This window comes from Phasianus colchicus, chromosome 1, assembly GCF_987193195.1.
Source record: "Phasianus colchicus chromosome 1, bPhaCol1.hap1.1, whole genome shotgun sequence".
Classification (NCBI taxonomy): Eukaryota; Metazoa; Chordata; class Aves; order Galliformes; family Phasianidae; genus Phasianus; species Phasianus colchicus.
In genome coordinates, this window is record NC_143436.1 from 168,922,337 (window position 1) to 168,950,078 (window position 27,742).

The following is a 27,742-nucleotide window of genomic DNA, read 5'->3' on the forward strand; positions in this document are numbered from 1 at the left end:
TTTTCTTTGAGTTCTCCTGGTTCACCTTTTCTCTTATTTTGGAGGTTGGTATTCTATTCCAAGAGATAGAAAAGCTTTCTGAGTCTTTTTTCCCAGTTTAGTGGGAAATACTGTGGTTTTACTTTGCACATAGGTATGGATAAATGTTGATAGCTAGCTAGCTAGCTAGGTATAATTGTTTCCTTTCCAAGGCAGTACTTAGAATAACAAACCACATTTATGTCAGATTCTTGAAAGCAGATGCTAAAAACAATGCTTCTTACTTAGTAAACATCAGGAGTAGGTGGAGAAGAATCTTAAAAAGGTAGGATTAAGTCCTTGCTCATGTATTCCCAACATTTCCATGCATCTCCATCCTACATAAACAGGCAGAACTGCTTGTAAGCCTTGAACTGGCCCTCAAGGCGACTGCAAAAACTTCCTGGAAACAAAATGACTTCTGCCACTGGGGTATTTTATTACTTCCCAAGACCATTGTTTCATCTTGTAATTGGTCTTGGTACTGTCTCATGCACTCACATCCATTAGAAGTGATGCATGGAAGAGGCAGTCATGCATGCATGACTGGCAGCTCATGGACGGAATGGAGACTTGTGAGAAGGCATCAGCAAAATAAGAGTAAATGGGGAAGCAGCAGGGCTTCCAATTACTCATGCATGCATGCAAAAGCACTAGTTGAACATGCTGGCCTGTTTTTCACCTCGGTCAGTCTGTGGAATATTTTGTTGACAGTGGTGGCTGTCTGGAGCCACGTAGTGAGCTCATAGTTAGATTAATAGACAGAGATTTAAGAAGGGAAGCTTTGCATTCGACCAGCTGAGCTCCACTTCTGTATTGCGTGGTGTGGTTTCCATTGCTTTGCATAGGACTAAAATCTCTGTTTTTCAGTCAATAGAGCAACGCACCGGAATTGTTTTGATGATTATCAAGCAATTCCTTAGATAAAAAAATAGTAATAACAGTAAAAAGAATATAAGACCTTTTAAAACATATTTCTAGCACCTTCAGGTGAAACTTTAAATTTAGTTTTGCTTTATAATGCCTTATCTATCATTTTTACATTATCTGTCTAACAAAGAGGTGTAATACATTGCTTTCCTACTAATTATACCTTCAAGAAGGCAATTTTGGCAGCTTTTCAGCAAGTTGAGCAACATACTGTGATGATAAACAAAGAGAAATTGATTCCTGTATGAAGTCTTGCAGGGATAAACTAACAACTTCTACATTTGGCAGCTTGTTCTAAAATGATCCGTCCTTGAAATCAAATCATATTTCAATGCTCTTTAAATTTGAAAACTACAGAGTTTTAAATAAATCTAATTAGTTTCCAATGTACATATATTCTGTCATATGGCTCTCAGAAAGTGTTTTAAGTCTATTTCTTTAAACATCTTGTTAGTAAAAAAAAAAATAGAAGGGGGAAAAATGAAAAAATGCATTGTAACTTGCTATAAACAGTGTATTCACAAGACAAAAGAAGAAAATGGCAGCTCAAACAATGTGGTTTTCTTTTAAACACACTTCACAATGTGCTCAGTGTTTCTAAACAACAGTGGTGGCTGTTGCTGAAGCTGGAGGTAAGTGCTAGAGTGTTGCTAATTAAAACACAGGCAGCTGAGACACCAGTTGCAAATAACTTGTTTTCAGCAAAGGGAGAGTTAGGTAATCAGTTTTGTATGTGAGTTGCTTTTATACATTAATGAATGAAGACTTTTAGAATATTTTCGAATATTCACTTTGTATTTTTATAGGGAAACCAAACACTTCTACTTGGTTTGCTTTGGATAATCAGGAGGCTGTGAAATAAAAATTCCTACTAGGGAAGGCTTGCTGAGTCACAAAAATAATGGAGAAAGAAGAATGCTGAGCAGTACGATCTACAGCAAAAACAGATTGTTCTTCAGTTTAAAACTTAATGTTATTCTACAGGAAGACTTTTATTCATATTAGTATTTAATACTAATGATCCTGTCAGAGACCTTGCATCAGTAAAGGCAGTTCTGAGAATTTCCTTGTTGTTACTTTTTTCCTTTGTTTAGGAAACATCAATTTTTAAATTAATGTTGTTTTTTTTCTCCTCATGGAGAGAGTTGTAGCTAGTTGCTAGCTAAGCACATTTTCACTCTACTTCAAATGAAGAGGCACAAATAATACTGTGATTTTTTTTCATTATTTTTATAGATTGTTTTGAAAGTCAACGTATCTTTCCTTAACACTCTATGTTATTTACTCATTATTCCTGCATGTACAGGATGAACAATCTCAGTGCTTGGCTCTTGTTCTTGGTCCTTAAAAACAAGCCAGAAACCAGAAAAAGATAGGATTGTTTTCTTCCATCACTTCAGCTTGACCTTACTACTTGAGGAGGTTGCAGCTTGATTCTGTTTTTATTCTTTGTGCTCCTTTTATTTTTGTTTCTGGGGAGGTAGAAAATCACTGAAGGGTTGGGAAGAGCAGACATAATAGCTGCTCCTGTAGCAGAGCCATGCAGTCTATAATCTTTCACACCACATATTTCAGCTGTTGTACTTCTAACTCAGAGTGAAGTTACTTTCCCCAAAACCAAATACAGAGATCTTTACACTGAAAAGTGACCTCAGATGTTATACAGGAAACCAGAACTCAGTCAAGCACTGAAAATAAAAATGCCTTCATCTCTCATACCATCTCTCTGGACTTGACTTCTGAAGTATCAGAAGCTTTTCTGGCAACAAATTTAAAGCTAGATAATTCTTCTCTTCCTCTTGTAATAGATTATTCTGCATTGAAAACTTTAGTAATGTTGGCATATGCCAGTGTCTTAAATGTAGTAGTGCTCTATGGACAACACAGTGGAGTGTTGTTTACCAATGCCAGCAGCTGCACAGAAAAACTAGAAAATGTTGTGAATCCCTAGTCAGAGAAGGCTGAAAAGTCAAGAAAGCTGGATCTTTGAAGAGGATCCAGTAAAAGTGCAGTTCCTTCTTTCCTTTTATGTTGAAGGAAACATACAATAAATCCTACAGGACGATTCCTGTGCTTAACTATGAACTACCAGAGGGAAAAAAATCTGAAACAATTTTCAGTCAAGGAACAAAAAATATCTGATGTGTACAACTACATTTGCTTATTTTTGGTAATATTTGGGTTACTGTTTACTCGTTTTCTAACCTAATATAACATGGTACTGTCTCTACCTTGGTGTCTTTCCATGTAAAGATGATATTGCCACAATTTGTGGTGATCTTACTCATTAAGAAGCATTTCCAATTTCATTATTTATGTAACAATGTTTTTTTTCCCATCAGCTTTCTCCAGCTTACAAAGCAAAGATTTTTAATACAAATAATACTAGAAAATAGAAACCAAAAGTGTTCTTGTAGATGTAAAAACAATCTCTTAACTAGACAGTATAATGGAATTCTGATCATTACAGCTACTTTTCAGTGTTAGAATGAAGTATGAACTAGACTGTAGTCTGAGATGTCACGTATTAATGTATTTAAGACCAAAGGGACGACTGTCATACTGCAGTAAATCCCAAATGCATGTCTTAAAGCACGCATATCTCATTTTCCTCAGTATGCACAACTTACAGTGGCAAGTCCCTATGGTTATGCATTGAGTTAGGACTTGACAGTGATAGCTGCATAATTCATAGATGCTTCCTGTGGAAAGATGATTACTCTGACAGGAAAAATATTTCATACATCATCATGTATCTTATGAAGTGCTGACTTGAGCCAAATGTAAATTAAAAGCTGACCACTGTCAGAGCTGTCAAAGATAAGATGCATGAGCATTTTGGCAATCAGTCTGTCCGTTTAGTATGCTGTTTATCTTGCAGGTAGCAGAAAAGGCCAGCAGTCTCACCTATGTTGTGTTTCATCGTATGTTTCATGCAACCAAAGACAAGTCTCCTACTTTCCTCTTCTTTGGTGAAGTCCTGTAAGCCATAGTAGACTCATAGAATTCCAGCACAGCTGAGGTTGGCAGGAACCTGTGGGACCCTCTGCTCCATTCCCTGCCCCAGCAGGGACACCCAGAGCAGGGTGCCCAGGGCCACGTCCAGGCGGCTCTGGGAGATCCTCAAGGAGGAGACCCCACAGCCTCTGTGCAGCCTGTGCCAGTGCTCCGTCACTGCACAGCACAGAAGGGCTCCTGGTGTTCAGAGGGAACCTCCTGTGCTCCAGTTTGTGCCCATGGCCTCTGGTCCTGGCAGTGGGCACCACTGACAGAGCCTGGCTGCAGCCTCTGACACTTTCCCTTTATGGATTTATGGACAGTGATAAGATCCCCCTGAGCCTCCTCCAGCCAAGCAGTCCTAGCTCTCTCAACCTTTCCTCATGGGAGAGGTGATTCAGGCCCTTTCCCATTTTGGTATCCCTTCATTGGACTCATTGCAGAATGTAGCTGTAAACTTCTAGACAAATGAGATTTTCCCTGCCCCTTCAAATACCATGTAAATATACCCAGCAGAGAATTGGCCAGCTGTTTTGCTAGTGGAGCTGCAAGGCAGATAACTCTGAGTACATCCTTGGAAAAGATTTCAGCCTTACAGCCAGAAGAACATTGTTGTTCTATAAGCTATGTAGTTATTTTCTATTATATTAATGGATCCTGGCTGTATTTTATGTTGGTAGTTTTGAAGTATTGTGAGACTGTGCCAGGAGAAAAAAAAATTGAATCCACAATGGAGTTTCCAAAGCTTACAATTGAAATCTTTCCAAGGTCAACAGGCAACCCTAATGATTAGTCTGCTGGACTTTTAGAAGCAGCAAATATTTTGACAAAGTGTTATTTGTAACAGGGGCAATGTCCTACATTTATGTTCCAGTCTAGTTTCCGTGCGGTGTAGCGGTCCTCTGACAGATCACAGCAACCAAGATGACATATGTAAAGCTGTTCTACTTGTTGTTACAGTTTACTATCATTACAAAGCTATTGCTGTGTCATAGGACTTGTTTGTTTGTTTGTTTTTTAAATGCAGAGACTCAAGATTTAAATAATTTCATTGTATTAGTGGATGAAAATTAATTGAATTAGGCTATATCTTTTATAGCACTTTTATATATACTTGGAAAAACAGTCAAATATTTGAATGCCTAAGCCTACCTCCAGATTTTTAGCTGGAGGAACAACCTTCAAGTTACAGGTAGGAAGCAATTGCTCTACATTCAGTTTAATAATGAAGTCTGTTTCAGAATTTGAAAGGGAAAGGTGTCACTGTCCAGAGACCTGTGAACAAGGGCAAAAGTAGTAACAGGCTTTAGCCTCTTTGAGACAGATAGCAAGAGACAGCCTATTATCACTCAGAAAGAAGGAGGGAGTTAGCTGGCAATGAAGTACAGGAAAAATGAGCAATGAAATTAATATCTCCTGTCAAAAATATGATTTTCAGTCTCCAGTAGAACTGTGAATTTTCATCTGTAGGCTTCTTCTCTGAACATCTTCCTTCAGGATCAGGTTTGAGACATCAGAGATGGGATGACACTTGTATGAAATTATCCCACAGGCAACCAGGTCTTTATCCAGTGCCCAAGTCTGTTCTGCTGTGTCATACTGCTTTTCATCTATCTATGGACTTTGCTTGAAAGTACCTCCTGATTATGTGAAATGCGTTACATTCTGGGGACTTCGATAGTTTTCTGCTTTTGAGGATGTTTTTAAGGGTGAATGGGGTAATGTATGGGCAAATTTTGCCATTGGTGCTCAGTATTGTCTGTTATTGCTTTGATGTGTGCTGGTTTCTGCAAGCCTTGCTTCTGATGATGAAGTTGGTGAAACACGAAAAGCATTTTTAGTAGTTGGATAAAAGTTTCTGCAAAAATATATGGCCAACTTGCATAGATTGTAACAACTAAACGTTTTTAATATACATCCTGAAATAGGATGATACATGATAATGAGGGCCTGTACTTGCTTAGAGTTTTTCTTTTAGACAACAGTAAGTTTGTGCATGTTACTCAGAATTCTGTTTTCCTTTTTATGGAGTGTTTGTCTCGATTGCCATTTCTGAAACAGATGAGGCAATGTCTAAAAACCAACCAAGCGTGCCTTGAGCAGGTGATTTCTATGGCCGTGGTGCAGCTGTGTTGCTCTGTGGATTTTCATGAGCATGGCAATTTGAAGGTTGTTTATTGTTATGATATCAACAGAGGTGGAACAAAAATACTAGCTCAGTTTGGATGCTTGTACTAATATTAATTCTGCCTTCAGGTTTGGGCACGTCATGCAGGCTTTGTTTCTGGTGTTTTGGTTTGTTGGTTTTTTTTTTTTTTTTAAGCAGAGATACATATCTGAAAAACTCATTGTGCAAGGACATAATGCTTAGTTTATGTTCAAAGAAGAATATTTAGTGCTCAAAAGAAAAATTTGTAGATAAAAAGCACTGAACAGTGTTTTATTATTATATAGAGGTTTTTTATGTCTTAATATTCAGTATTGTAAGTAAGGTGAGAATCATATGGTTTTACATAGGAATGTATTTAAAATGTTTTGTATCTCATTCATAGATTGAATATGAAAAGAAAAAGAAAGAAGATGGCAAACGGGCTCGAGCTGATAAACAGCAAGTATTGGACATGCTCTTTTCAGCCTTTGAGAAACATCAGTATTACAACATTAAAGACCTGGTGGACATAACCAAACAGCCAGTGGTATGTACTAGTAGTCTTCTAATATAAGCATTTTCAGTAGTTGACATTATGTTTCCATATCCAGAAAATAGTTCAATGTACATTGTATGCATTTGAAACAAATCTCTTAGTGGTTTTTTTTACAACTAATGGAAATCACCAGCTTTTAAGTTCATCCGTATTGAACTGTGTAGGATAGAAAGCATTACAGTGAGTAAACTTTTGAGATAGGTGGTTTGAGTAACTTAAATGATCTCTTGTTTATTTAGGTTCTCTTCAATACTAGAAACCAAATTCTGTAATGCTTCCATGTCTCCTGTGAATGTTATTTATCTAAGTAGTTCATGCTAGGAGCTTGTGCACCTATCAGCACCTGCAAATGCTCTTAATTTCCTTTACGAATAGAAGAAATCTTAGAGTAGACAAGGTTTGAGTGTCTGTTTTGATTTTCTTAAAGACTTCTTAGGATACACAAGAAAAGCATGAAGACCTACACTTACACGATGGTTGTGCTAATCTTCAGTGTTTGCCAGCTCCTTTATCTGTCAACACAGACTTTGCAGTTCTTTCCCTTCTTCCACTCTTCAAGCTTTCCTTATAGACCAAGATACAGTGAGGGGAGACTGCGACAGACAAAATGGGTAATTTTTGCTTGCTAACCAAATGCTGCTGTAGTTCTTGAGGAAATGGGATGGCTGGTCAGGAAATTGTATAGCTGATGCTTTTGTCTCTTGTCCCCTGGCTTTATTGCAAATGAGCACACAGAGGAGATGAAGTTCTAGCACAGTAAAATTAGAAGTGTTTGCAGAAGCTGTGTGGCTATTTGGTAGGACTAACAAAATCTGTTTTCCTGTGATCTGTATCACCTTAGCCTCACCCACAATCATGCTCCAAACACCTGCCCATGCTCCTGATCTCTAGTTTGAAACTGTCCTTTTATTGATCAGTGGCTTCCATTGAACAGCATTTGTAGCATCTGTTGTTGCTTGTTTTCCACTGTGATTAGGGTATCTTTTGTACTTTGGATGTTTTTTACAGTTGACTTTGATGTCTGTCTACAACCCTGCTGAGTTTTCAGAAGACTTAGGGAAACTTAATTGTGTTTAAGTTCAAATGGAGCTACAATTTCAAAAGTTAATAGAACTAAGGCAGAAAGAGTGACAGCTGGATTGTAGAAAAAAAATACTTCTCTGCAAAAGAATAGAGGGAGAATAGAAATGCTTACCAGTTTTGCTCATTTCATGGTTAAGATAAGTGGATCAGTACCAGTGGATTTGTATAGTATAAGGTACATGATGCATTCAGTCAAGAAACTGCACAAAGATGTTTTCCAATTCAAATATACGTAGGTTCACAGTACTGTAGTAACCTGGAAAAAACTACTTGGATCGTGTATTTCTTTCTGCTGTTTCATTAATTTATCTAATGATTCAACTCCTTATCTGTGTGGCATAGAAGGCATGTAGCTGATGGAAAAGGAGAAGGAGGAAGGAGTAGGAGAAAGACGTGAAAGCAGTGGCAAGAATTTTTTTTTCTTAATAAGAGATAGGTGTGACAGTCACTATCTTGATCACTTTGAATGTAAGCTGAAGCAGATTTATCCCATATAACATGACTTCAGCTAGAAATAGTCTTCTGCAACTCCCACTTAAGCAATGGGGGAACAAAAAGTCATCATCTTCCTGCAGTGCAGTTTACCTCTGGAATGTACCTGTTGCTCTGCGTCAATCTCCAAGGAGCCTGGAAAAGCTGTGCTTCTGACACAAATTTCTTGTACTTTCGTATTCTGTATTTGCAAAATACCTCAGGTGAATACTTTTATTACTTCTATGATAAATTTGTAAATCTCCCTATGTGTGTGTCTGCTGTCAATATATGCTCTTGAATGTGTTCTGCCTGTAGCACAGTGCACCGTCTATGCAGGGTCTGGATGACAGCCCCTCTGTTCCTAATTACCTGAGGGTTCCTGAGATCAGCCAGCTGTTAGACCATTTCCTCAAAGAGGACTGTGCATTCTCAGTTTCAAACTGTAAGAATTGAGATTTCTTGTTAATTCCCTGGTACACTTTTGCCTTAGGTGTTTGTGCCCTTACAGCATCCTCACACTTGGATGTCTAACTGAATCAAACCTCCTTCTGGTGCCTTTCTTCTTTCACTGAATAGCCAATATACTAATAAATTCAAAAGTAAACCTGTGATAATTTCCCAACTGTGTTCCTTTTAAAAACTTCTGTTAGGAGTTGCTGATGGCATTCATTTCCATTTAAGAACACTACCCATCGTCTCCTGCTGTTCCGCCAGTTTTCATTCTGTGTGCAGGTTTCTCTACTGCTGAGGGCTTCAACCTCCGATGTGAAACTTTATTTCTTCACTGAAAATGAAGTATCTGTTCCCAGTGCTCACTGTGACCCTATTGTTCACAGAGCAGCTAGACCTCCTAAGAAAAATCATAAATGCCAACAGGTTGAATAGGTGCACACATGCTGCACAGGGGTTGGCTGTTAATTAATCTCTGCTGAGTGTTCACTGCTTCATTTTCTGTCATAGTGTCTAAGATTTTCTGGGTATGTAATTTCTTCTCTGATTTCTAAATGTTGAGGTTATTTTCAGAAGTGAGGGAAAAATGTTATGGTTGCTGCAGCTCTTGTTGAAATGAAGTCCTGGGTGCCTGCATCTCTAGAATCATAGGATGGCCTGGGTTGAAAAGGACCACAATGATCATCTTGTTTCAACCCCCCTGCTATGTGCAGAGTTGCCAACCAGTGGACTCTAACTAATAATATGTAAAATACACTTATCCAAGGGAATCAAAGTCTCTGCCAGGAAAATAATAAATAAATGAGGGTATTTTTCTTATGCAGTAGTAAATGTAAATAGTAAATGGAATCCTTGCTGCAGAATATATTGCATCTCTCACAGGAAGTTGCTGCCATCTTTATTTTGGGATTGTACAATCATAAAGCAAGTCATTTCTGGATGCAAACTCCTGTTGTTTTAGAGAAGCCTGGTTTTATTTGGCTTTCTTCCTAATTAAAAGTAACAATTTGCAATATTAGGCAAATCCATTGTCACCTACCCACATGCAAATATGCAGTGCTCCCTAGAAATATTGCTGTAATTCCACATTTGGCCTTAATGGCTGAGAAGAAAATAGGCTTTTTGTGTGAGCAGTCAAATAGTTGGAGTATATGGAACCAGGAAGGAATGGAACCAGTGATCTAATCAGAAATGTAGCTTTTCAAAATAGCGTAGGTTGATTACAGTTTTTTCCTACATTCAGCATGGTAATACTAATTCTGGTTTGATTTTATTTTTTGTTGAAATTTCAGAAGGGTTTTCAGAGCTTGAAAGTGAATACCTCTGTCAGCTTTTCAAAAATGTTTCTCTCAATTTTGCTTTTAGTTCCTCTGCTCGGAGCAGAGATGGCAGATAGTTTCAAACCCTCAGTCACTGCAGGCTTCTACTGCCCTTATTTGTGGCAGAACTGTTATCTCAATCATCACATTGGGTTAATTCTGTTCCGTTTTAGTTTTCTGTCTAACTGAAATTCGTGGAAGTCTAGAAAGTCTGAGACAGAAGTGGCACTGTCTGGGGAACTGCATTTGAAAATGAGCTGAAATTGGAGGCTGCGGGGTGACCTCATTGCAGCCTTTCAGTACCTAAAGGGAGCCTACAAATAGGAGGGGAATCAACTCTTTGAAAGGGTAGATAACAATAGGACAAGAGAAAATGGTTTTACGTTGAGGGAGGAAAGATTTAGGTTGGATGTCAGGGGGAAGTTCTGTACAGAGAGAGTGGTGAGGTGCTGGAACAGGCTGCCCAGAGAGGCTGTGGATGCCCCGTCCCTGGAGGTGTTCAAGGCCAGGTTGGATGGGGCCCTGGGCAGCCTGGTTTAGTATTAAATGTGGAGGTTGGCGGCCCTGCATGTGGCAGGGGGGTTGGAGATTCATGATCCTTGAGCTCCCTTCCAACCCTGGCCATTCTGTGATTCTGTGAAATTAAAAGTAACCTTCTGTTAACTGGGTGGGTGGCATGGAGGCACGAAGCAGGCAGTGTTAGGTGAGATAGGAGATAGATTTTCAAGAAGCATGTAGATGTGGCACTCAGTGACATGGCTTAGTGGGCATGGTGGCGATGGGTTGACAGTTGGTCTAAATGATCTTAAGGGTTTTTCCAGCCTTTATGATTCTGTGATTGATTCTGTGAATCACATCGTGCAAAACATCACCCAAAGGCAATGCCACAAAGGAGCAGCAAGTTGCTCACCATGTTGTGCTTCTCCCCATTCCCACTTTGGGACCTGGCTCCCACGCTGCAGGTTGGGTCTCTCAGCACAATAACTGCGTCTTGCTGTGCTTCATGTGACTGGGTGCATTTTGTATTTAATTCTCATGAATCTGTCCACATGGTAGAATTTAACCTTGAATCTGAGCGTATTTCTCCCACCCACGCTGCCATCTATTGAAGTATCTCTTGGTGACACTACCAAAAGCTAATACACATGCATACACAGTGATAGCAAACAAAGCAGCGGATGTGCAAGCATACACATCTACATGCACTCACATAAATAGCTTTTCCACCTGCTCTGATCACCTTTTGAAAAAAGCATTGCACCAGTGTACAGAAATATTCACTGGAACAGGTTGCCCAAGGAGGTTGTGGATGCCCCATCCCTGGAGGCATTCAAGGCCAGGCTGGATGTGGCTCTGGGCAGCCTGGTCTGGTGGTTGGTGACCCTGCACATAGCAGGGGGGTTGAAACTACATGATCATTGTGGTCCTTTTCAACCCAGGCCATTCTATGATTCTATAATTCTATGAAAAGTGCTTGCACTTTCATTGCTGTTTTATTGAGCAGATTTGTCGTAGGGGCCCAACTGTCAAACAGTGACAGCATCTCTACATCAGGTTGCATTGGGAAGGTGCGTTAGGAGCCTCACACCGATCTCCTGCTGCCACCTGCTGGGCTTTGCATCGTGCATGCCCCCAGACTGTAGGAAGTCATCCCTGCAGTGAGCAGAAGCACTGCTGCCTCAGGCAAAGAACGGACCCTAAGGAACTAGTTTGTGCCTGCAGTCTGGTGTGAGGATCTTTCAAATGTGGACAAAGCGATCTTTTAAGCACTCTCATTGCTTTGGGATGTCTTTTTAAAAGATTGTTTTTGCTACGTGAGCCTTCAATGGAGTATCATTGTTATTGTGGGATCAGGCTATTTTGGGCTCTGTAAATTTGTATGTAATTGGAGAGGGAGTAACAACAGCTTTCTTGAAAAAAAAAAAAAAACCTTATCTTTTTAGTCACTGCAAATAAATTTCATTTCCCAGTTTTTTTCATTTGGCAAAAAAATGAATAGAGCGTAAGGAAGGTCCCTGGAGGTGCTTAAGAACCATGTGGATGTGGCACTGAGGGATATGGTCAGTGGGATGGTGGGGATGGGCTGATGGTTGGACTGGATGATCTTTGTGGTCTCTTCCAACTTTAGCAACTCTGTGATTCTGTGAAGAGATCAAGCAATTTTCCTTTATGGTCATCAACAAATATTTGCCGTTAATGACTTGGAAGATGTTGATATTTTCACTTAATGTAACTGGAGATACAGAATATACAAGGGTTCCCATAGCTCCTGATCAGTATATACACTCAATGAGGATTGAAGTATTCGGACTAAAGCAGTTGTGATTTTAATGTGGAGATTCTTAAACTGTGGCCTACAGTTGCCATGGTGATCCTCCGAAGTCAGCACTGATAAATATTTAAACAAGCAAGCAGGGAAATGGCTCTTTAAAAAATGCAACAAATTATTGATGTTTATTATAAGGAGTAAAGGAGGGCAATATTTGTGAGCTGTTTTATGTAAAAGTTTGTGCTACTGTTTATTGTAGCTTTGCTTTTTTTTTTTTTTTTCCCCCTAATTTCCCTGCCTAGTCTTAATATTTGAATATATTAGGAAATTCTCTGGCACCTACTCAACACTCCCCTAAAAACAAGGCAGAAATAAAATGCTGAAAGCTTTGCAAAACAGCTGAAAACCAACAGCTTGAGGCTTTGGTCGGATCAGAATATGACAGCGGGTTTAAAGGTACTGAAAATCCTAATGTAAGGAAGCTGATTCTCCTACTTTAAGCCAGGAGCTTTTAGCTTGGCTTGTGAAACTCCAGCAGGGAAGGTCTCTTTGATAACTGCAACTTACCAAAAAGCACAGTGGCCACATTAAGGCAAGCTGCATGAATTTCATGGCGAAGGTCACAGGGAGCCATGCAAGGAAAGACACGTATATATAGAGTGCAAATGGAGCTGAGAAAAGCCAAGGGCCTGAAATAGGCTTTTAGAATGCCTTACTTTGTTGACACAGTAGCATTGATGTGACTGCACAGGGAGCAAGAGCCAGGAGCATGTCCGGGGGGCTGCGGTGACAGAGCTGTGTGACAGCCACCTCCTGGAGTGCTCCTCGTGCAGATCTGCCATCTGCCCCATTAACGTCTGGCATGGCAGCAAGCTTCCGATGCAGAAAGCAAAGCAGCACCCCCACGCCTTTGTCACTTAGCAGGAAATGTAAGCGTGCACAGATTTTGAGACCAACTGCGTGTCTGACACTTCGGGTACGTTGGGTATATCTCAGTCATTTGATTTTCCAAGTGTCCCATTTTTAGGGTCACTGGATGGAAGAGAACTTGAAATATCAGCAGGTCCTTTCCTTCATGGGGAAAGGGAGCCTGGACGAGATCACTGAGAACCTCCTTCGATCAAATCTTGAAAACATCCAGTGGTGGGCATTCAACCATGACCCTGGAGAGGTTGTCCCAGCAACTGACTGTTCCCACTGTAAAAATGTCTCTTATATCAAGATGAAACCTCTCATTGTGCAGCTTGTACCCATTGCCCCTTCTCTGTCATCTGTGTTAGCAGTCAGTGGGATTTGGTGGATGATGGGACATCATGTATGAACTGTGGCAGTTGCCTGTCTTTGTAATTTGTTATCTTGTTTCCTTTCAGATATACTTGAAAGAAATTCTAAGAGAAATAGGCATCTACAACGTGAAGGGGACCCACAAAAACACATGGGAGCTGAAGCCAGAATATAGACATTACCAAGTAGAAGACAAAAGTGATTAAGGAAACTGCTCATGAAGCAAAAGAGAACAGCGGAGGAGAATGATTGCAGTGAGGGAGCTGTCATGGGTTTGTAAACAGGACTGAGCAGAGCGTAATTCTGCAAGGTTAAATTTAAATGAAAATAACCAATACTTTGTAATTTTCCTTAGCTCCATTTGTTTTTCAAAGGAATATTTCTTTTAAGTTTCTATAAATGTTTGTCTTTTGACAAAAAAAAAATATTTATAGAATAAACTTGGATTAGATTTATCTTTATTAGAAATCTTTTTAAGTTCTGACTTGCTTTTTTTTGATAGCTTTGTGGTTCTTCTAAGTCTCAATGACTAGGAAGGATAACGTGTCCCAGAGAGACCTGTAACTTCCTTTTTTGCATCCAAGCAGAACCAGGTTCATGCTCTCACTTCTGCTGTCATCTTTCAGGGCTTTACCTGGAAGGCTTTGAAGTTGTGCAGTGCTTGTGTAGTGAGTGATTGGTGCACAGACACTGTGCTCCTTTGGCAATCAGGCTTTAGGAAGAACAACCAAAACAGCTCATCACAGCCTTGAGACTTCATGGGAACAAATCAGCACAGCTAGAAGACCTTAAAACAAGGCTATTAGATACACAGTTCTCTGGGAAAGATGACAGTCCCTTCTAGTTGATGACTGAGGGAAAAAAGTCTGCTAGGTACATCAGGAAATAGATATATCTTTTGCTTTTTTTTTTAGTGTTACCTATGTTTTGTGTTTAAGCATACCAATAAAAGCATTATTTTAATTTGTACCAAGCAATGACCTATCTTACTGACTGAAGACATGTCATGATTTAGAAAGTCTAAGTATGCAGTTTTTTTAAACAGCATGTTTTTATTGGTGGCTTTTTGACAGGGTTCCCTTGTGCTTGGGGAAGATTTCCTAAGGTGTCTGTCTCTCTGTTCTCCCATTTTTGAAATGTAGATTGTAGGGTTGCATGCTCAGCATCCTTTTTTGGGAGGGAGTGGGGAGGAAGGTGGTACAGGACTACTTAATTATACTCTCAGAGCTCGTGTGTTAAAAAACAGAGCAAAGAAAACAATGAAAAAGAACTTCTTAGTGTATCTGTGAATGAAGTAGAAGGTAAGATTTTAGAGCATGACTGTCACATTCCTTCCAGTCCTTCAGACGTGTCCATTGCTTCTGCACACAGTAATAAAATAAATGACCTATTTTAAAAGCAAATATTCCATTATTGATGCACTTTCAAGCAATAAAAGCTTAAGAGGAGCATCAAATGCCTCAGGAGGTTTGTATAACAAGTGACACCCTCTATACGTGTCATGCATTTTAATTTTGCTCAGATTGTTTTTATCAGTTGTTTGTGTAAACTCCTCTCTACAGATGTGCTTCCCGCTGGTGCTCAGCCTCTTGCAGCACAACCTGCCCAATCCCAGCAGGTGGACAACCAAGGCTTTTTAAAACACCAATCACGTTCCATAGCTCTGTGCGCTCTTATAAATTCTGCCAGTGACTTCTGTTTCCCCAGATTCTATGAGCAGGACTCAGCTTGCTTACTGCTGCGGGAGGTATTTGAAGATGCTGACAGGAGCCCAGGAAGCCAGAGTTCTTTGCTTGCTGTGATAAGTTGTTTGCTTCCCAGGAATAGCCAGAGCCAGCACGTACTGCTGTCCTTCCTGTGCTGTTCAAGTCCTCTGCATACTGATATTTGCAGGCATGTAGGATGGGAACACTTGGCTTGCTGCAAGCTGGGCTTCTTAGTTGCATTTGTGCTCCATTTGAGCTGCTAGTGACAGCTGATAGTGACAGACCTTCCTGTGGTCTTCTAAAACCATGCCAGAGAATGCCATGCAACTCTGGTTTACTGATATAATTCAGTGACAAAAGTGAAAATGACTGCTCCATTTCAGAGGGAATGGATTATCTCTAGTAGGATCTCTAGCAGGATTAGCTTAGGAGGAGAGTATGTGGGGTTGTGTTTGGGGATTTATATGAGTTTACTGCTTCACAGCCTCCAGCTGAGGGGGATATAATCAGTCCATGAGAAATGCCAGAAGACCTAGGCACAGGTGAGTGTTTTCTTGATCTACAGAAGGCTTTAGACAGGGTAAGTAGACTCTACTTTACTTAGGAGTAACAGAAAACGTGCAGAGTACGCAGTTTACTGTGGATTTCATGTTTTTTTTTTACCAAAAAGATTTTCATGGGTATCATTAAAAACATGGAGAGTGCTAGAGAGAAACTGGCAGTGGAGTTTTCAGCCAGTGAGTGACAAGATTAGGAAAGCAAACGTGCTTTGTTTGCTTAGAATCAAAGAATCATTAAGGTTGGAAAAGACCACTAAGCTCATCCAGTCTTGCAGCATTCAAGATGAAGAAGAATGAGACAATGAAGAAATGCCATTTCAAAACTACAGCTAAGAAACTTTTTTTCCTGCTTTCTATATGATCTTGGAAGACACAAGCAGGAAAGAAATCGTAAATCCAGGAGCAGTCACAAAATGATGGAGAGCCTACAGAGGTGCCAGTCGAGGGGCTGGAATATGCTCTTGTGTTGTGCCCACGACCTGTCCCACATGTTCAATGACTGACTGCATCTGAAACAATCAGCAGGGCAGACACACTGCTACCAGAACTCTCCCTTCTGCAGTGGCTCAAGGTAATGGAGGACTGGGCACTCTTTGGGTGAAGTGCAATAAATATCCAGCATTTGGGGCAAACTTCCTGGATCCAGCACGTAAGAACCAGCCAAAATCCCCAGTTCTGCTCTGCTTGTTCTGCAGGGGGACCTCACGTGGGTGCTGCTAGCAGGATTGCCATCTGCAGAAGGAGAGGAGGTGGCTTGTAGGTGTTTGTGCCTGGTTCCCCAGCCCCCACATTTTGATTGATTTAAACCATGAACTCACAGCAGTGATGAACGCTGGTTCCCCGATGGTCTTCCCACGTGCTGCTGCCTCCACTTGCTGCTGAGCTCTGTGCTAGTGCAGATGTTCTTCAATATTAGTTGAAGCAGGTCCCACAGGCACCAGCAGACATATTAATGTGCTAAATGGCATTAAATGAAATTGAAAGTGCATCCATGTTCTTAACAATACTTCTCCCTGTTGACCAGTTCTTTGAGTCATCAGCAGTTTTGTACTCTGTGATCTGCAGTGCCGGATTTGAGCTGGGGGAATCTTGCTGCTGTAGTGAGTCCAGGTCTGGTGATGCTGGGAACCAATTCCTGCTGTGCTGGATGCTGTGCTGGGCACTGTGTGGTCCCATGGACCACATGCATAACAAACACGTGAGGCATCGTGATGCTGAGACACCAGCAGCCACGCTCTGCAAAGCAGCTTTGGAGTGGGAAGGTGTTGGGAAAGCTTTAGCCCATGCTTTAATGCTGGAATTGACTCAGCAGTCTCTCCCCAGGAGCTAACGTGGTGTTTGACAGCTTTAATACAAGAACTTGCCACCAGTGATGGTTTTTGCACCAAAATAGCTTTGCTGGTGTGCATACTCAGTTGGTAGATGCAAGGCAACCATGATGGAACACTGCAGAAACACTGCTGTCCATGAGCTGGAAAGGACTGAAAAAGTGAGGGACTGGAGACTGACATGGGGAGAGGGAAACCTGGTTGTTCCTGCAGGCTGGTCCTGCTGCCTTCCCAGTGTTTTGGTGGCCCCCACAGACTCTGAGCATCCAGCCAGGCAGATGCAACAAGAAGCACAGGAGCAGAAAGCACCAAGCAGAAAAGTCACCTGAGCAAAAAAGATTGGTCCTGCTTTGTTGCTGGGGAGCAACACGAGTTGGTCCTGTGCTTATGAGAGCTCTGCTTTTAGTATCAAATATTTGACACAGGAGTGCAAGTTTGATTGTTTGGCATGGGAAAATCTCCCTGTGCCCATTAGCTGTAACTTCCCCAAATGTTTGTCTTCATTGCAGCTTGGGTGGGAAACTCTGGACAGTTGGCTGACATGATGCTCATTGTCACCTGCAGTCTTTTACACCTCTGGCTCACAAGTGTCCAGAATTTCCCAAAAGTATTTTCCCAAAAATTAATTTGGCTTTCAAATCTTGAAATGAATGATGGTTTCTTTTCACTCCTCATCTATTTGTTTTATCTCCTAAAAGCTTGGTCTTTAGAGTGGCATTTGCATGGGGATATGAGCTCTTCCAAGAGGAAAGGAAGGCTTTCAGCACCTACAAAGCACTGAGGTAACTGAGAACTCCCAAATACCTCGAGGGATGGGGACTCACCAAATTTGGGGGAGGCTGTTCCAGTGGTGGGTTGTGATCACTGGGAACTTTTAGATCATTCATCTCTGTGAGCATCCTATGGCACTGCGTGGTCTGGGGGATGAAAGCACCTTCAGCCCTACGACCAGGAAAAAATGAACCCACCAGAGCAGGGCCACCAATCAGCAAGCCTGTGCCCTGGCAGCGTGGGGCTGCTTATGCCAAGGACTTTCAGGCTTAGCAAGTTTTCTTTCTCTCCAACTGAGACATTTCTCCTTGAGCTGAACGAAGGCAGTGTTTAATTGCTGCTCTCCTGCTGCAGGCTGGTGGCAATGCAAGTACTTCTTTGCCAGCTAGTGGAGGATGAAATACCAGTTTGCAATTGTAAATGCATCCCAGGGATGTGGAGCTGGAGCTGAAGAGGTCAATGGGAGCAGAGGGAGGCAATCAGCAGCACTGCCAGAAGCTGAGGTGTGTTGATGCAGATGGCACTGCTGTTCAATAAAAGCATCCTCCCTGCGTGGCTATTGCTGAAAGCACTGCAAGGACTGCACCACACCAGCCTGACTCAGCTCAGCAACAGCGACTTGCTCAGGGGAAGGAAGCAGCTGCTGCAGCATCTGGGCTTTAACTGCCAGGTTTGAGCTGGGGTTTCCCAAGCACTTGGTTGCACCAGGTGAGGGACACAGGGATGCCTTAAGAGAACAAGAGAATAAAAAAAGCTGCAGGGACAAGAGACGAGCTAAGGGTGAAAAGCCAAAAGCAGCATCATATGTGACCAGCACTGCTTTCCTCCTCTACTCCAGCCCACCACGTGGTTAAGCACAGAAGTATGAAACTAAGGGAGGAGAGTATTGGTGGTTTTTTGTTTGTTTGTTTTTTCCTTCTTTTTATAACCTGCCAGCACGCTGCTGCCAGTTGGCTCATGGCTGGTGTAAGGGCAGCCCAGCTGCAGGGTTGAAACCTGAGCTGGGGATGTGAAGTTTTCTCTTGAGCTGCATAAGCCAAGCTCTCAGACTGGGGAAGAGAAAGCTGTGCAGACCTTCCTCACATGAGAGATATTTCAGCTGCAGGAAACACCTTCCCAAGGAACAAGCCCACTAAGTGTGTTTTAAAACAAGCTGTTTTATGTTTTTATGCTACCCTTCAGCTCGGTCCATGATTTGGTATTTTGTTGTGACTGGGGATTATGATCAGCGTAGTAACTCCAAAGCTGCAGCACTACATAAGTGCAAACCCTGAGCTTACTAAATCACTGGAGCTTTTCAGCTGCAGAAAACAGCTGCTTGAAATAGAGAGGAGACAGCTGCATGGCAGGAAGGAGAGAGCGACAAGGAGGAAATGGGTTATGTGGAGTCAACATCTGCTCCCACATACATTCAAGGGTCACAGCACTGCCACACCACAAAACATTTACCCTTCCTAGCACCCAGCAGCCTCAACACCACAGAAAAGGACTTGCCAGCTCTCTTCTCTGAACCCAAAGGCAGCAACGCAGCACAACCAACACAAAACTACTCCAGCCTGCTGGAAAGAGCAACATCCAGCATCTCAACAGCCTCCCAACTGATGCTTTTCTACAGCAGGGCCCAACCAAGACACAATATTGCAGCAGAAGGAAGACTTCTGATCAGAGGCTCTGCCATACAGAACAGCATCTGGGTTGATTAAGCCTGCAGCCAGATCAGGAGTGAGCACTACTATGCCTGAACTCACTGTGCTGAGGAGTTTATGTCTCAAGTGCCTTCTCATTTCAGACTTTAAGGAACATAACATTAACCAAGATACTAGGGGAAAGGTAAGATCACATCTCCATCTGGCCTGGTCAAAGAAATCCCCTGGAAGAAGGACAAAGCTCACAATTGGTTTCCTCAGATTTTGGTTATTCCTGTCCCCATGTCAACCCCTTCAAGTGAAAGCAGAAAAGCATTAATTTACAGTGCTCTGCTTGCACTGACATTTTAGCTAGAAAGAAACAGCTGGCCTAAGACCCTGCCTTGGGAAAACATGTAAGTTAAGCTCCCACATAACTGAAACAGGGTGTGCTGAAAACAGGCACCTCTGAGATAACAGTTCAGAACACACTCTGCTTCCACCTCCACACACACTGTTTATCTCATCCCTCCTACCTGCTGACCCTTCTATCTGACTCCTGCAGAAACCTGGTGCAAGGCAGCCAAGGTGCCAAAGCATCCTGAAAAGGAGGTCCGGTAGCAGCAGCTCCACATGGCTTGTGTCCTCCCTTCCAAGCACTCTCACTTCTTATCTCCTACTACCCACAGTCCAAGGCAACAGCCCCAGGCAGAAACAATCTTGCTGAATAGACCTCTTCCTAGCTGAGGCTCTAAGGTGTTTGTATTCCTTTATTCAATCCAGACTGCCACAAGGACAGGCAGGTGGAAAGCGCAAGGAATCCGTTTCTGTTGCATCTCAACAAGAACCAGAAAAGCAATGGGTTTTTGCTCCAGGTCTGTCAAACAGATGCTGTTCCTGGTAAGGCGGACACTGGATTACCTGTCTTCCCACTGCACAAGCACTACCTGTGTTCAGGGTGCTGGTGCTGGGACTCCTGTGCCACCTATCTTTCTATCTTACTCATGAAGTCATGCTACAGCTGAGGACAAACTTAAATATCCTTCTCTGAAAAAGCAGCTCAGCCAGCACTCAGCTTGAGTAGTATATATTCCATTCTGCTTTTTATTAATTTTAGTGTCTCTGCCAGAGATAGGAGTCTCTGTACAATCATGAAAGATAAAAGGTCCACTTCACAATGATGGTATTTCTTGGGCTTTGCCTTATTCACCTCAGCCTGCTCTTGCACAGGGAGAAGCTGCATGAAGTCTGTCATGTGCTAGGACCAGGTTATACTACAGACAATTGTCCAAGGACTTGGTTCTATCTTGCTGCAACCTCCCCTGCAAGTGACCCTAAGAAACACTAGACCAAGAGGCACCACCTAAGATGGATTTCAATGAGTTTTTATTTTAGACAACCTACATGACAGATGTTTTTTTTCCTTTTTTAAAACAATGCCTCCACTCCAAATCAGGGTCAAAATAAAGTGAATAAAGCTCAAGATGATATCAGTCCAGTTGTTAGACATTGCCGATTCCTGGTGTTGTACTGATGAAGAAGAAACAGCAGCCAGCTATGAAGACAGGTGATCCAAAACCATACAGTTTGATTTGTTACTGTAACAAGAGGAACAAGAGTTAGTTCAAGGTCACCATAGGTTTCTGTAACATACTTTGTATTCCCTAACTCAATCTGAACTGCCACAAGCAGGCAGGCAGAAAGCGCAAGGAAGTTATTTTTGCATCTCAGTGCAAACCAGAGAGCAACAGGAAAATTTGCTCATGGTCTATCAGAGGATGCTGCGCATTTTTATACAGAGCAACTGGCATCAGCTGTTGATCAAGTCAGGCTGAATGCTCACTTGCATCCTTTCTGCTTGACACACCGAGTTTCAGATTTCCTCTCAAGTAAGTTCACAACCTAAACAAACACTCCAGTTTATATGCATGTTCTATGTCTCTTACAAGAAACATTTTCCCCACCACCTTTGGAATGCCCCACTACTGTTCTTCTACCTCATCTTCCCCATTCACTGCAGGGGAATTGGACTAGATATCCCTCAGAGGTCCCTTCCAACTCCAAGGATTCTATGATCTTGAAGTAGATGGGTCATCTTGACTGTACTTCCTAAGGGTCTGCCCACATAGAATAGAGAAGCACAGGCTTCTGCCCAGAGGTTCTTCCACCTTACTGCAGCTCCAGGCAGAAGGACAGACATCAGTGAAGTTTCACCAGCTGGACTATTGTGCTGTGCTGAAAGTTGGCTCATTTTTACATAACCTGAATACCAGAAAGCCTGCAGGCTTTACTGATACATTCAGTTGGCTATAAACAGGCTCTTAAAGTCCAGAATGGCAGAGGAAAGCAACTGGTGATCCCACACTGCTGGTCTCCAATGAATCATATGGGTCCCAGAATAAACCAAAATATGCAACCATGGGATCTAAGTATAGTCTCATCACTACCACATTCAAACTCAGAATAATTAAAGCAGATCACAGGAACTGCTTGGGCTCAGACAGCTGGAACTTCCAGACAAAACAAGGGTAAGTACTGAAGCAAGGTGTTGCCGTGTTCCCATATTTAGGCAGTATTTAAACACAGTTCTTATGTAACTAAATAAGGGCAGATTAAGTGAAAGAGTGAAATACAGTGAAGTACAGCACTCCAGAGTTAGCCCACACAAGTTGGATTTAAACTAGATATATTCTATGTCAGAGGATATTGCCTTTCATAGTCTAAACCATTAACATCTACACACACACCTCACTGAAGCAATTCTTCCTACATTTCTTATCCATTACGTCACTATGAATCACTGCAGTGAAGCCACGTCCCCTTTTAGCACAACTCGATAGCACAACGGAAGTCTCAGCCACTTTACATAACACAGAGCAGCAATCAGACTGCACTTGTGCAAACCCAGTTTTTAAACTGGCAGTCACCACTCCACTTTTAACAGAGATAGAATGATTAATGCAGGGAAAGAGCTACTGATGTATTTAATTACATTCACTCCGTTCAGGTTGGTACTTACACATTTCTCAATCTCTAAGCCATCCTTAAAGAAAATCATATAAGGGGTCACACCATCCTCACGGAAATCCAGGAGAGCCACCATACCATCTGGATTCATGTTCTCTCCTACAAAGAACTTCAGAGAAATGCGTTACTGATAGATTCAGTGAGCTATCACCAGCAAGCAGCATGTATTATACAAGATATCTGCAACCTATCCAAGTTCAAAGTCTCCCTCAACAGCTGCAGGAATTTTGCCTTCTGCAAGTTGTACATAACATTACCACACTATTGTGAACAGCTAACAGTAGGGGCCAAAACAATTCACCTTTAACATCTGTAACTCCAGCTCCTTTTAGCTACAGTTGCAGCTACAACAGCGCCTCATGCTGCAATGAGTTCCCTGAACACCTAAAAGCCTTTCAAGTATCTTCTCCCTGACCATCAAGGCCCCTAATGTTCTCGGGAGGGTCCCAGTCAGATGTCTTTACAATAGGAGTTCTCTAAACTCAACAAGCTAGCTCAGCAGAAACAATCTCAGCTTGTATTACTGAAACAGTGCTATAAAGAAATACAACTAACCTGGTAGTTTTTGAAGTTGGCAAGGATGTGTTTGATTTGTTCTGCAGCCCCTGTCATAAAAGGCTTTACTCTCTCCGGCTTGTGTTCCTCAAGTCTGGCTTTGATTCTGGAAAGAACATAAAAAGCAAGTTCTGAGAACATGTTCTACTCTACATGCTGTGCAGCAGCATCATAGTAAAAAGCTACCAGCAGCCACCATTTGATCGTATTGCATTTCCCATCCCCCCCCTCCCCCCCTCCACAAATGCTGGTGAATTAACAGAATGATGCCTGCCACTCAATTCCATTTTACTTCTAGGTTTGTGCTAGACAAAAATGAGCAAGCCATTCCAAGAGCAACAAGAGCACCATCCATCAGTATCACAAGAACCATTTTCAACTTTAGCACTAACCCATTTTGAGCAAAGGAATCCATCCCTTGGAAACAAACAGCTCCATTTCAGACATTTGGGCTGTCAGGTTCAGGAAGCTTTCCTTTACCACCCCTCTCCCACACAAATGTTTGGTGGAGTCAAAAAAAAAAACACAACAACAAAACAGCAAGGCTGCAAACAGCCTCCAAAGCACACATTCTGGTCTCAGAATCATAGAACACATGGGGTCAGAAGGGACCATAAAGCCCATCCAGTTCCAAACCCAGCTGCAGGCAGGGCTGCCAACCAGCAGATCAGGCCACCCAGGGCCCCATCCAACCTGACCTTGAGCACCTCAGCCAAGATAAGCACAGATGCTTTAAAGCTCCAGTTCTGCCAAGGATTCAGACATCACTGAATTTCACAGTTTGGCACTTCCATCATTGCCAGCACCACTAGGAATAAAGGCTAATATCCTCAGGCCCCAGCTAAGGGAGCAGCCCGCCGGTACTTACGCTTTCATGTAGTCCTTGATGTACTTCTTGTACGACTCCTTTGTGAAGCTGGTTTCCTGAAGGTGGTGGTTTATCACTATATCCACACCGGTTATCACCGTGGCTTCTGTCCCCTCTCCCTCAGGACCTTCAGCAGAGGCATTGCCACCAATTAGAGAGTCATCAATTTGACCCTCTGTCCTGGTGACCATCTAGATTTAGAGACATCAAAAAACTTCAAGGCTCTGCCAACACCTGCGTTCCGCTGCTCTTACACACCTACGTACGACCTGTCGGCAGGGCACGACCTCAGAGCCACGCTCCCCACACGCGGCTCTCCCCACACACGGCTCCCCCCGCGCCCCTCTCCCCACCCTCTGCCCTCTTCCCCCTCCTCCCGGTCCCACCGCGTCCCCGAGCCTCGGGCCGGCCGGCTCTCACTCACCTTCCCCTCCACTTCCAGGCACAGGCCGTTCGCCACCTCGCGGATCTTGTAGATGTCCGAGAACATCTCGTCCTCTGCGGGGACACGCACACACAGGCGCCCAACGCCTCGTCAGCCGCCGCCATGCCGCGCCCGGCCCCCCCACCGCTCCGCCGCATTCCCTCCCCCCCCTCCCATCCCCCCCCCCGCAGCGGCAGCGCACATGCGCAACACAACCGGGCTCCGCGCCCGGCCCGGGCCTCAACCCTCCGCCGTCCGCCCGCTCACAGCGCCCCCCTCTGCCCTCCACCCCCCCCTCTGCCCCGCCGCCCCTCTTACGGCTGATGCAGTCCCGGTAGATGATCATGGCGGCGGCGGCGCGGGGTGGCGGGAGCGGCGGCGCGGCTCTCAGCGCAGCGACCCGAGAGCGGGCGGGAGCGAGGCGGAAAAGGCCGAGTCAGCGCCGGGCGGAGCTCATATAGCGGGCGGGCCCCGCGCGTCACCGCGTGCGCCTGCGCCCTTCTTCCATTCCTCCGCCTCTCCTCCCTTCGCAGCGCCCCCGCGCGGCCGTTGGGCGGGAAAGCACTGAGCGCCCTCAGCGCAGCGGGAGATCGGGAAGGCAGGAGGGCGCTAAGGACAGCAGCGCCGCTGGCCTCTTTTCACCCACCCCTTGCACGTCCCATTCTGCATCAGCTTCCCTCGCCCAAAGTAAATGCAGATCTTCCTTGAACCCTGGCTCTTAGGTGACACTGACAAAAAGCCTCCGAAGGACGCTGTGAGACCTGCAGTGCGTGGTGCTGCCCGCGATCCCGGGCTCGGCAGAGATGGCAGCATGCGGGTCCCGTTGCTCACCCCCCTCAGCGAGGGAATTGCTCGTTGCCTTCTGTCTGTGTGTCACTACATAACGCAAAAACCGCATGTGCAAACAAAGCAAAACAGTGAGCGAATCCATTGCTTCCCATTGCCAGGTAGATCACATGGAATCATAGAATGGCCTGGGTTGAAAAGGACCACAATGATCATCTCCTTTCAACCCAACCACCAGACCAGGCTGCCCAGAGCCACATCCAGCCTGGCCTTGAATGCCTCCAGGGATGGGGCATCCACAACCTCCTTGGGCAACCTGTTCCAGTGTGTCACCACACTCTGTGTGAAAAACTTCCTCCTAATATCTAACCTAAACCTCTCCTGTCTCAGTTTAAAACCATTCCCCTTTGTCCTATCACTATCCACCCTCGTAAATAGTCGTTCCCTTCCTGATTATACACTCCCTTCATGTATTGGAAGGCCACAATGAGGTCTCATGTTCAGCCATGTCCAGGCAAGCAGAGCTCATCACATGTAACAGTTTCTTGAGAAGACAAACACCATCACTCTGAACATCCTCCCCCTCCTTCCTCTTCCTTTCCCCTGGCTTAATTTCCAAGCATGACACTGCCTGCTGTGGGAAACCCCTTTGGCTCAGCAGTCCTGGTTCTGTCCCCCCCTCAGCTCCTTGTGCACCCCCAGCCTCTCACTGGGAGGACAATGTGAGAAGCTGCAGTGTTCCTGACTCTGTGTAAGCAGTAACTAAAACATCTCTGTTATTGCTGCTGTTTTGATCACAGATCTGAAACACAGCATTGCATGAGCCTTTGTGAAGAGAATTAACCTCTCTCAGCCAAATCCATGATAGTTTTGCAAGAAACACACAGATACTAGCACTAATTTTCTATCCTGTGATTTGTCTGTCATAAACAGATCATTATGTATAGTGTGCTGATCTTTTGTGATGAAAACAGATTAGAAAATACATTACAATTCTGCTTTTCAGAAACCAGCATTGCTAGAAGAAAACTTTGGTGTTCCTCACCTTTTTTTTTCTTCAGGCAGCTCTTGCATTGAGCCAGGCTTCACATATTCCAGAACAGTTAGTTCAAATGTGGTCCCTCTGCAGAACGGGTCATTGTTGTGCTGATTGGCATCTAAAATGACAGTGGCAGATTTTCTTCAGAGTGCACCTCATCTTTGGAGACATCTAAATCCCATGGGCTGACACAGCCCTATGCTTTCATAGGTAAACCTTTGAGGATTTTCTAGGTAGGTGTGTACAGAATTGCACAAGAAGCCTCTTTCATGGAAGACATCTCAGCTAGTTATAAACTATTGCAGTGCTACTCACTTCCATCAAGCGTTAGCATCTGGATTTGACTGTGCACAACTACTTAATTGTGTCCTGAATTAAATTGACTGTTATCAGCTGATACTTCAGTATTCAGTATTCAGTAGTTGGTAGACGAAAAACTTAACATGAGCCAGCAGTGTGCCCTTGCAGCTCGTAAGGCAAATGGGATCCTGGGCTCCATCAGAAGAGGGGTGGCCAGCAGGGACAGAGAGGTGATTGTTCCCCTCTACTCTGCTCTTGTGAGGCCCCATCTGGAATACTGCGTCCAGGTCTGGAGCCCCCAGTACAAGAAAGACAGGGAGCTGTTGGAGAGGGTCCAGAGGAGGGCCACAAAGATGATCAGGGGACTGGAGCACCTCCCCTATGAGGACAGGCTGAGGGAGCTGGGCTTGTTCAGCCTGGAGAAAAGAAGGCTGCGGGGTGACCTCATTGCAGCCTTTCAGTACATAAAGGGAGCCTACAAAGAGGAGGGGAATCAACTCTTTGAAAGGGTGAGTGACAGCAGGACAAGGGGAAATGGTTTTAAGCTGAGGGAAGGGAGATTTAGGTTGGATGTCAGGGGGAAATTCTTTACGGAGAGAGTGGTGAGGTACTGGAACAGGCTGCCCAGGGAGGTTGTGGATGCCCCGTCCCTGGAGGTGTTCAAAGCCAGATTGGATGGGGCCCTGGGCAGTCTGGTCTAGCATTAGGTGGAATGGTTGGTGGCCCTGCATGTGGCAGGGGGGTTGGAGATTCATGATCCTTGAGGTCCCTTCCAACCCTGGCAATTCTGTGATTCTGTGATTCTGTGATTCTAAGTTAAACAATATTTTTCAGCCCACCATGACATGCACTGGACTGTATGAAAATGGAGGTCTTGCCTACAGTTAAGTGACCTGCAAGGGAATAGACAAGACATGAGGTTGGAGGTAGAGAGGTGAAACTGGATTATGGAGTAGGGACAGAAGCAGTGTGTTCTCCTATCCTTTATGGAGGCTGTGAAAATCAGAGTAGTGATAGTATTTTATATCATGCACTGTATGCATGGTGAGGGCTCTAAAAATACGTCTCTCCTGGTAGGGAGAAAAACTGAAAACCTGAAGATTAATCAGCACAAAACAAGCCAGGCACTTATCATGCCTGCATCTGTAGGGTTTGCACCAGCCATAATAGGGTGTTCTTGGTTCCACAGACCCCCATGTCAGCCCCAGAGCCGTCAGCTCTTAC

The 27,742-nt window shown here is 43.6% G+C and overlaps 2 protein-coding genes and 2 non-coding genes across 4 annotated transcripts in view; 1 reads left to right on the plus strand and 3 right to left on the minus strand.

The window, feature by feature from the left end:
• The window catches only part of GTF2F2 (general transcription factor IIF subunit 2), an 89,637-nt gene extending 75,135 nt beyond the window's left edge, over positions 1-14,502 (plus strand). Inside the window, exons 8-9 of the mRNA XM_031615610.2 lie at positions 6,498-6,641; positions 13,616-14,502. Of these exons, the coding sequence (XP_031471470.2) occupies positions 6,498-6,641; positions 13,616-13,735 (264 nt within the window). The 3' untranslated portion in view covers positions 13,736-14,502. The remainder of the gene's footprint in view (positions 1-6,497; positions 6,642-13,615) is intronic.
• A 5,775-nt stretch (positions 14,503-20,277) lies between these two features.
• On the minus strand, positions 20,278-20,413 carry LOC116244308 (small nucleolar RNA SNORA31). Its single transcript, XR_004170161.2, has one exon. It is a non-coding gene; the product is annotated as a small nucleolar RNA SNORA31 (small nucleolar RNA).
• Positions 20,414-20,888: 475 nt separating this feature from the next.
• Positions 20,889-24,871, minus strand: TPT1 (tumor protein, translationally-controlled 1). The gene is made up of 6 exons (XM_031615757.2): positions 24,712-24,871; positions 24,394-24,467; positions 23,970-24,160; positions 23,102-23,207; positions 22,539-22,655; positions 20,889-21,117 (listed from the first exon to the last, which is right to left on the minus strand). The coding sequence occupies exons 1-6, from the start codon at positions 24,737-24,739 to the stop codon at positions 21,115-21,117; spliced, it is 519 nt and encodes a 172-aa protein (XP_031471617.1). The 5' UTR covers positions 24,740-24,871; the 3' UTR covers positions 20,889-21,114.
• On the minus strand, positions 21,173-21,303 carry LOC116244307 (small nucleolar RNA SNORA31). The gene has a single exon (XR_004170160.1). It is a non-coding gene; the product is annotated as a small nucleolar RNA SNORA31 (small nucleolar RNA).
• Positions 24,872-27,742: the final 2,871 nt, after the last annotated feature.

What these genes read in the sequence shown, in the direction of transcription:
- TPT1 (XM_031615757.2), bottom strand. Translation starts at nt 24,739, where the DNA reads ATGATCATCTACCGGGACTGCATCAGCC. An exon ending in ATCAAGGACTACATGAAAGC is followed by an intron (nt 23,208 to 23,969) that starts GTAAGTACCGGC and finishes TGTTCTTTCCAG; the next exon opens with AATCAAAGCCAGACTTGAGG. An exon ending in CCAACTTCAAAAACTACCAG is followed by an intron (nt 22,656 to 23,101) that starts GTTAGTTGTATT and finishes ATTTCTCTGAAG; the next exon opens with TTCTTTGTAGGAGAGAACAT.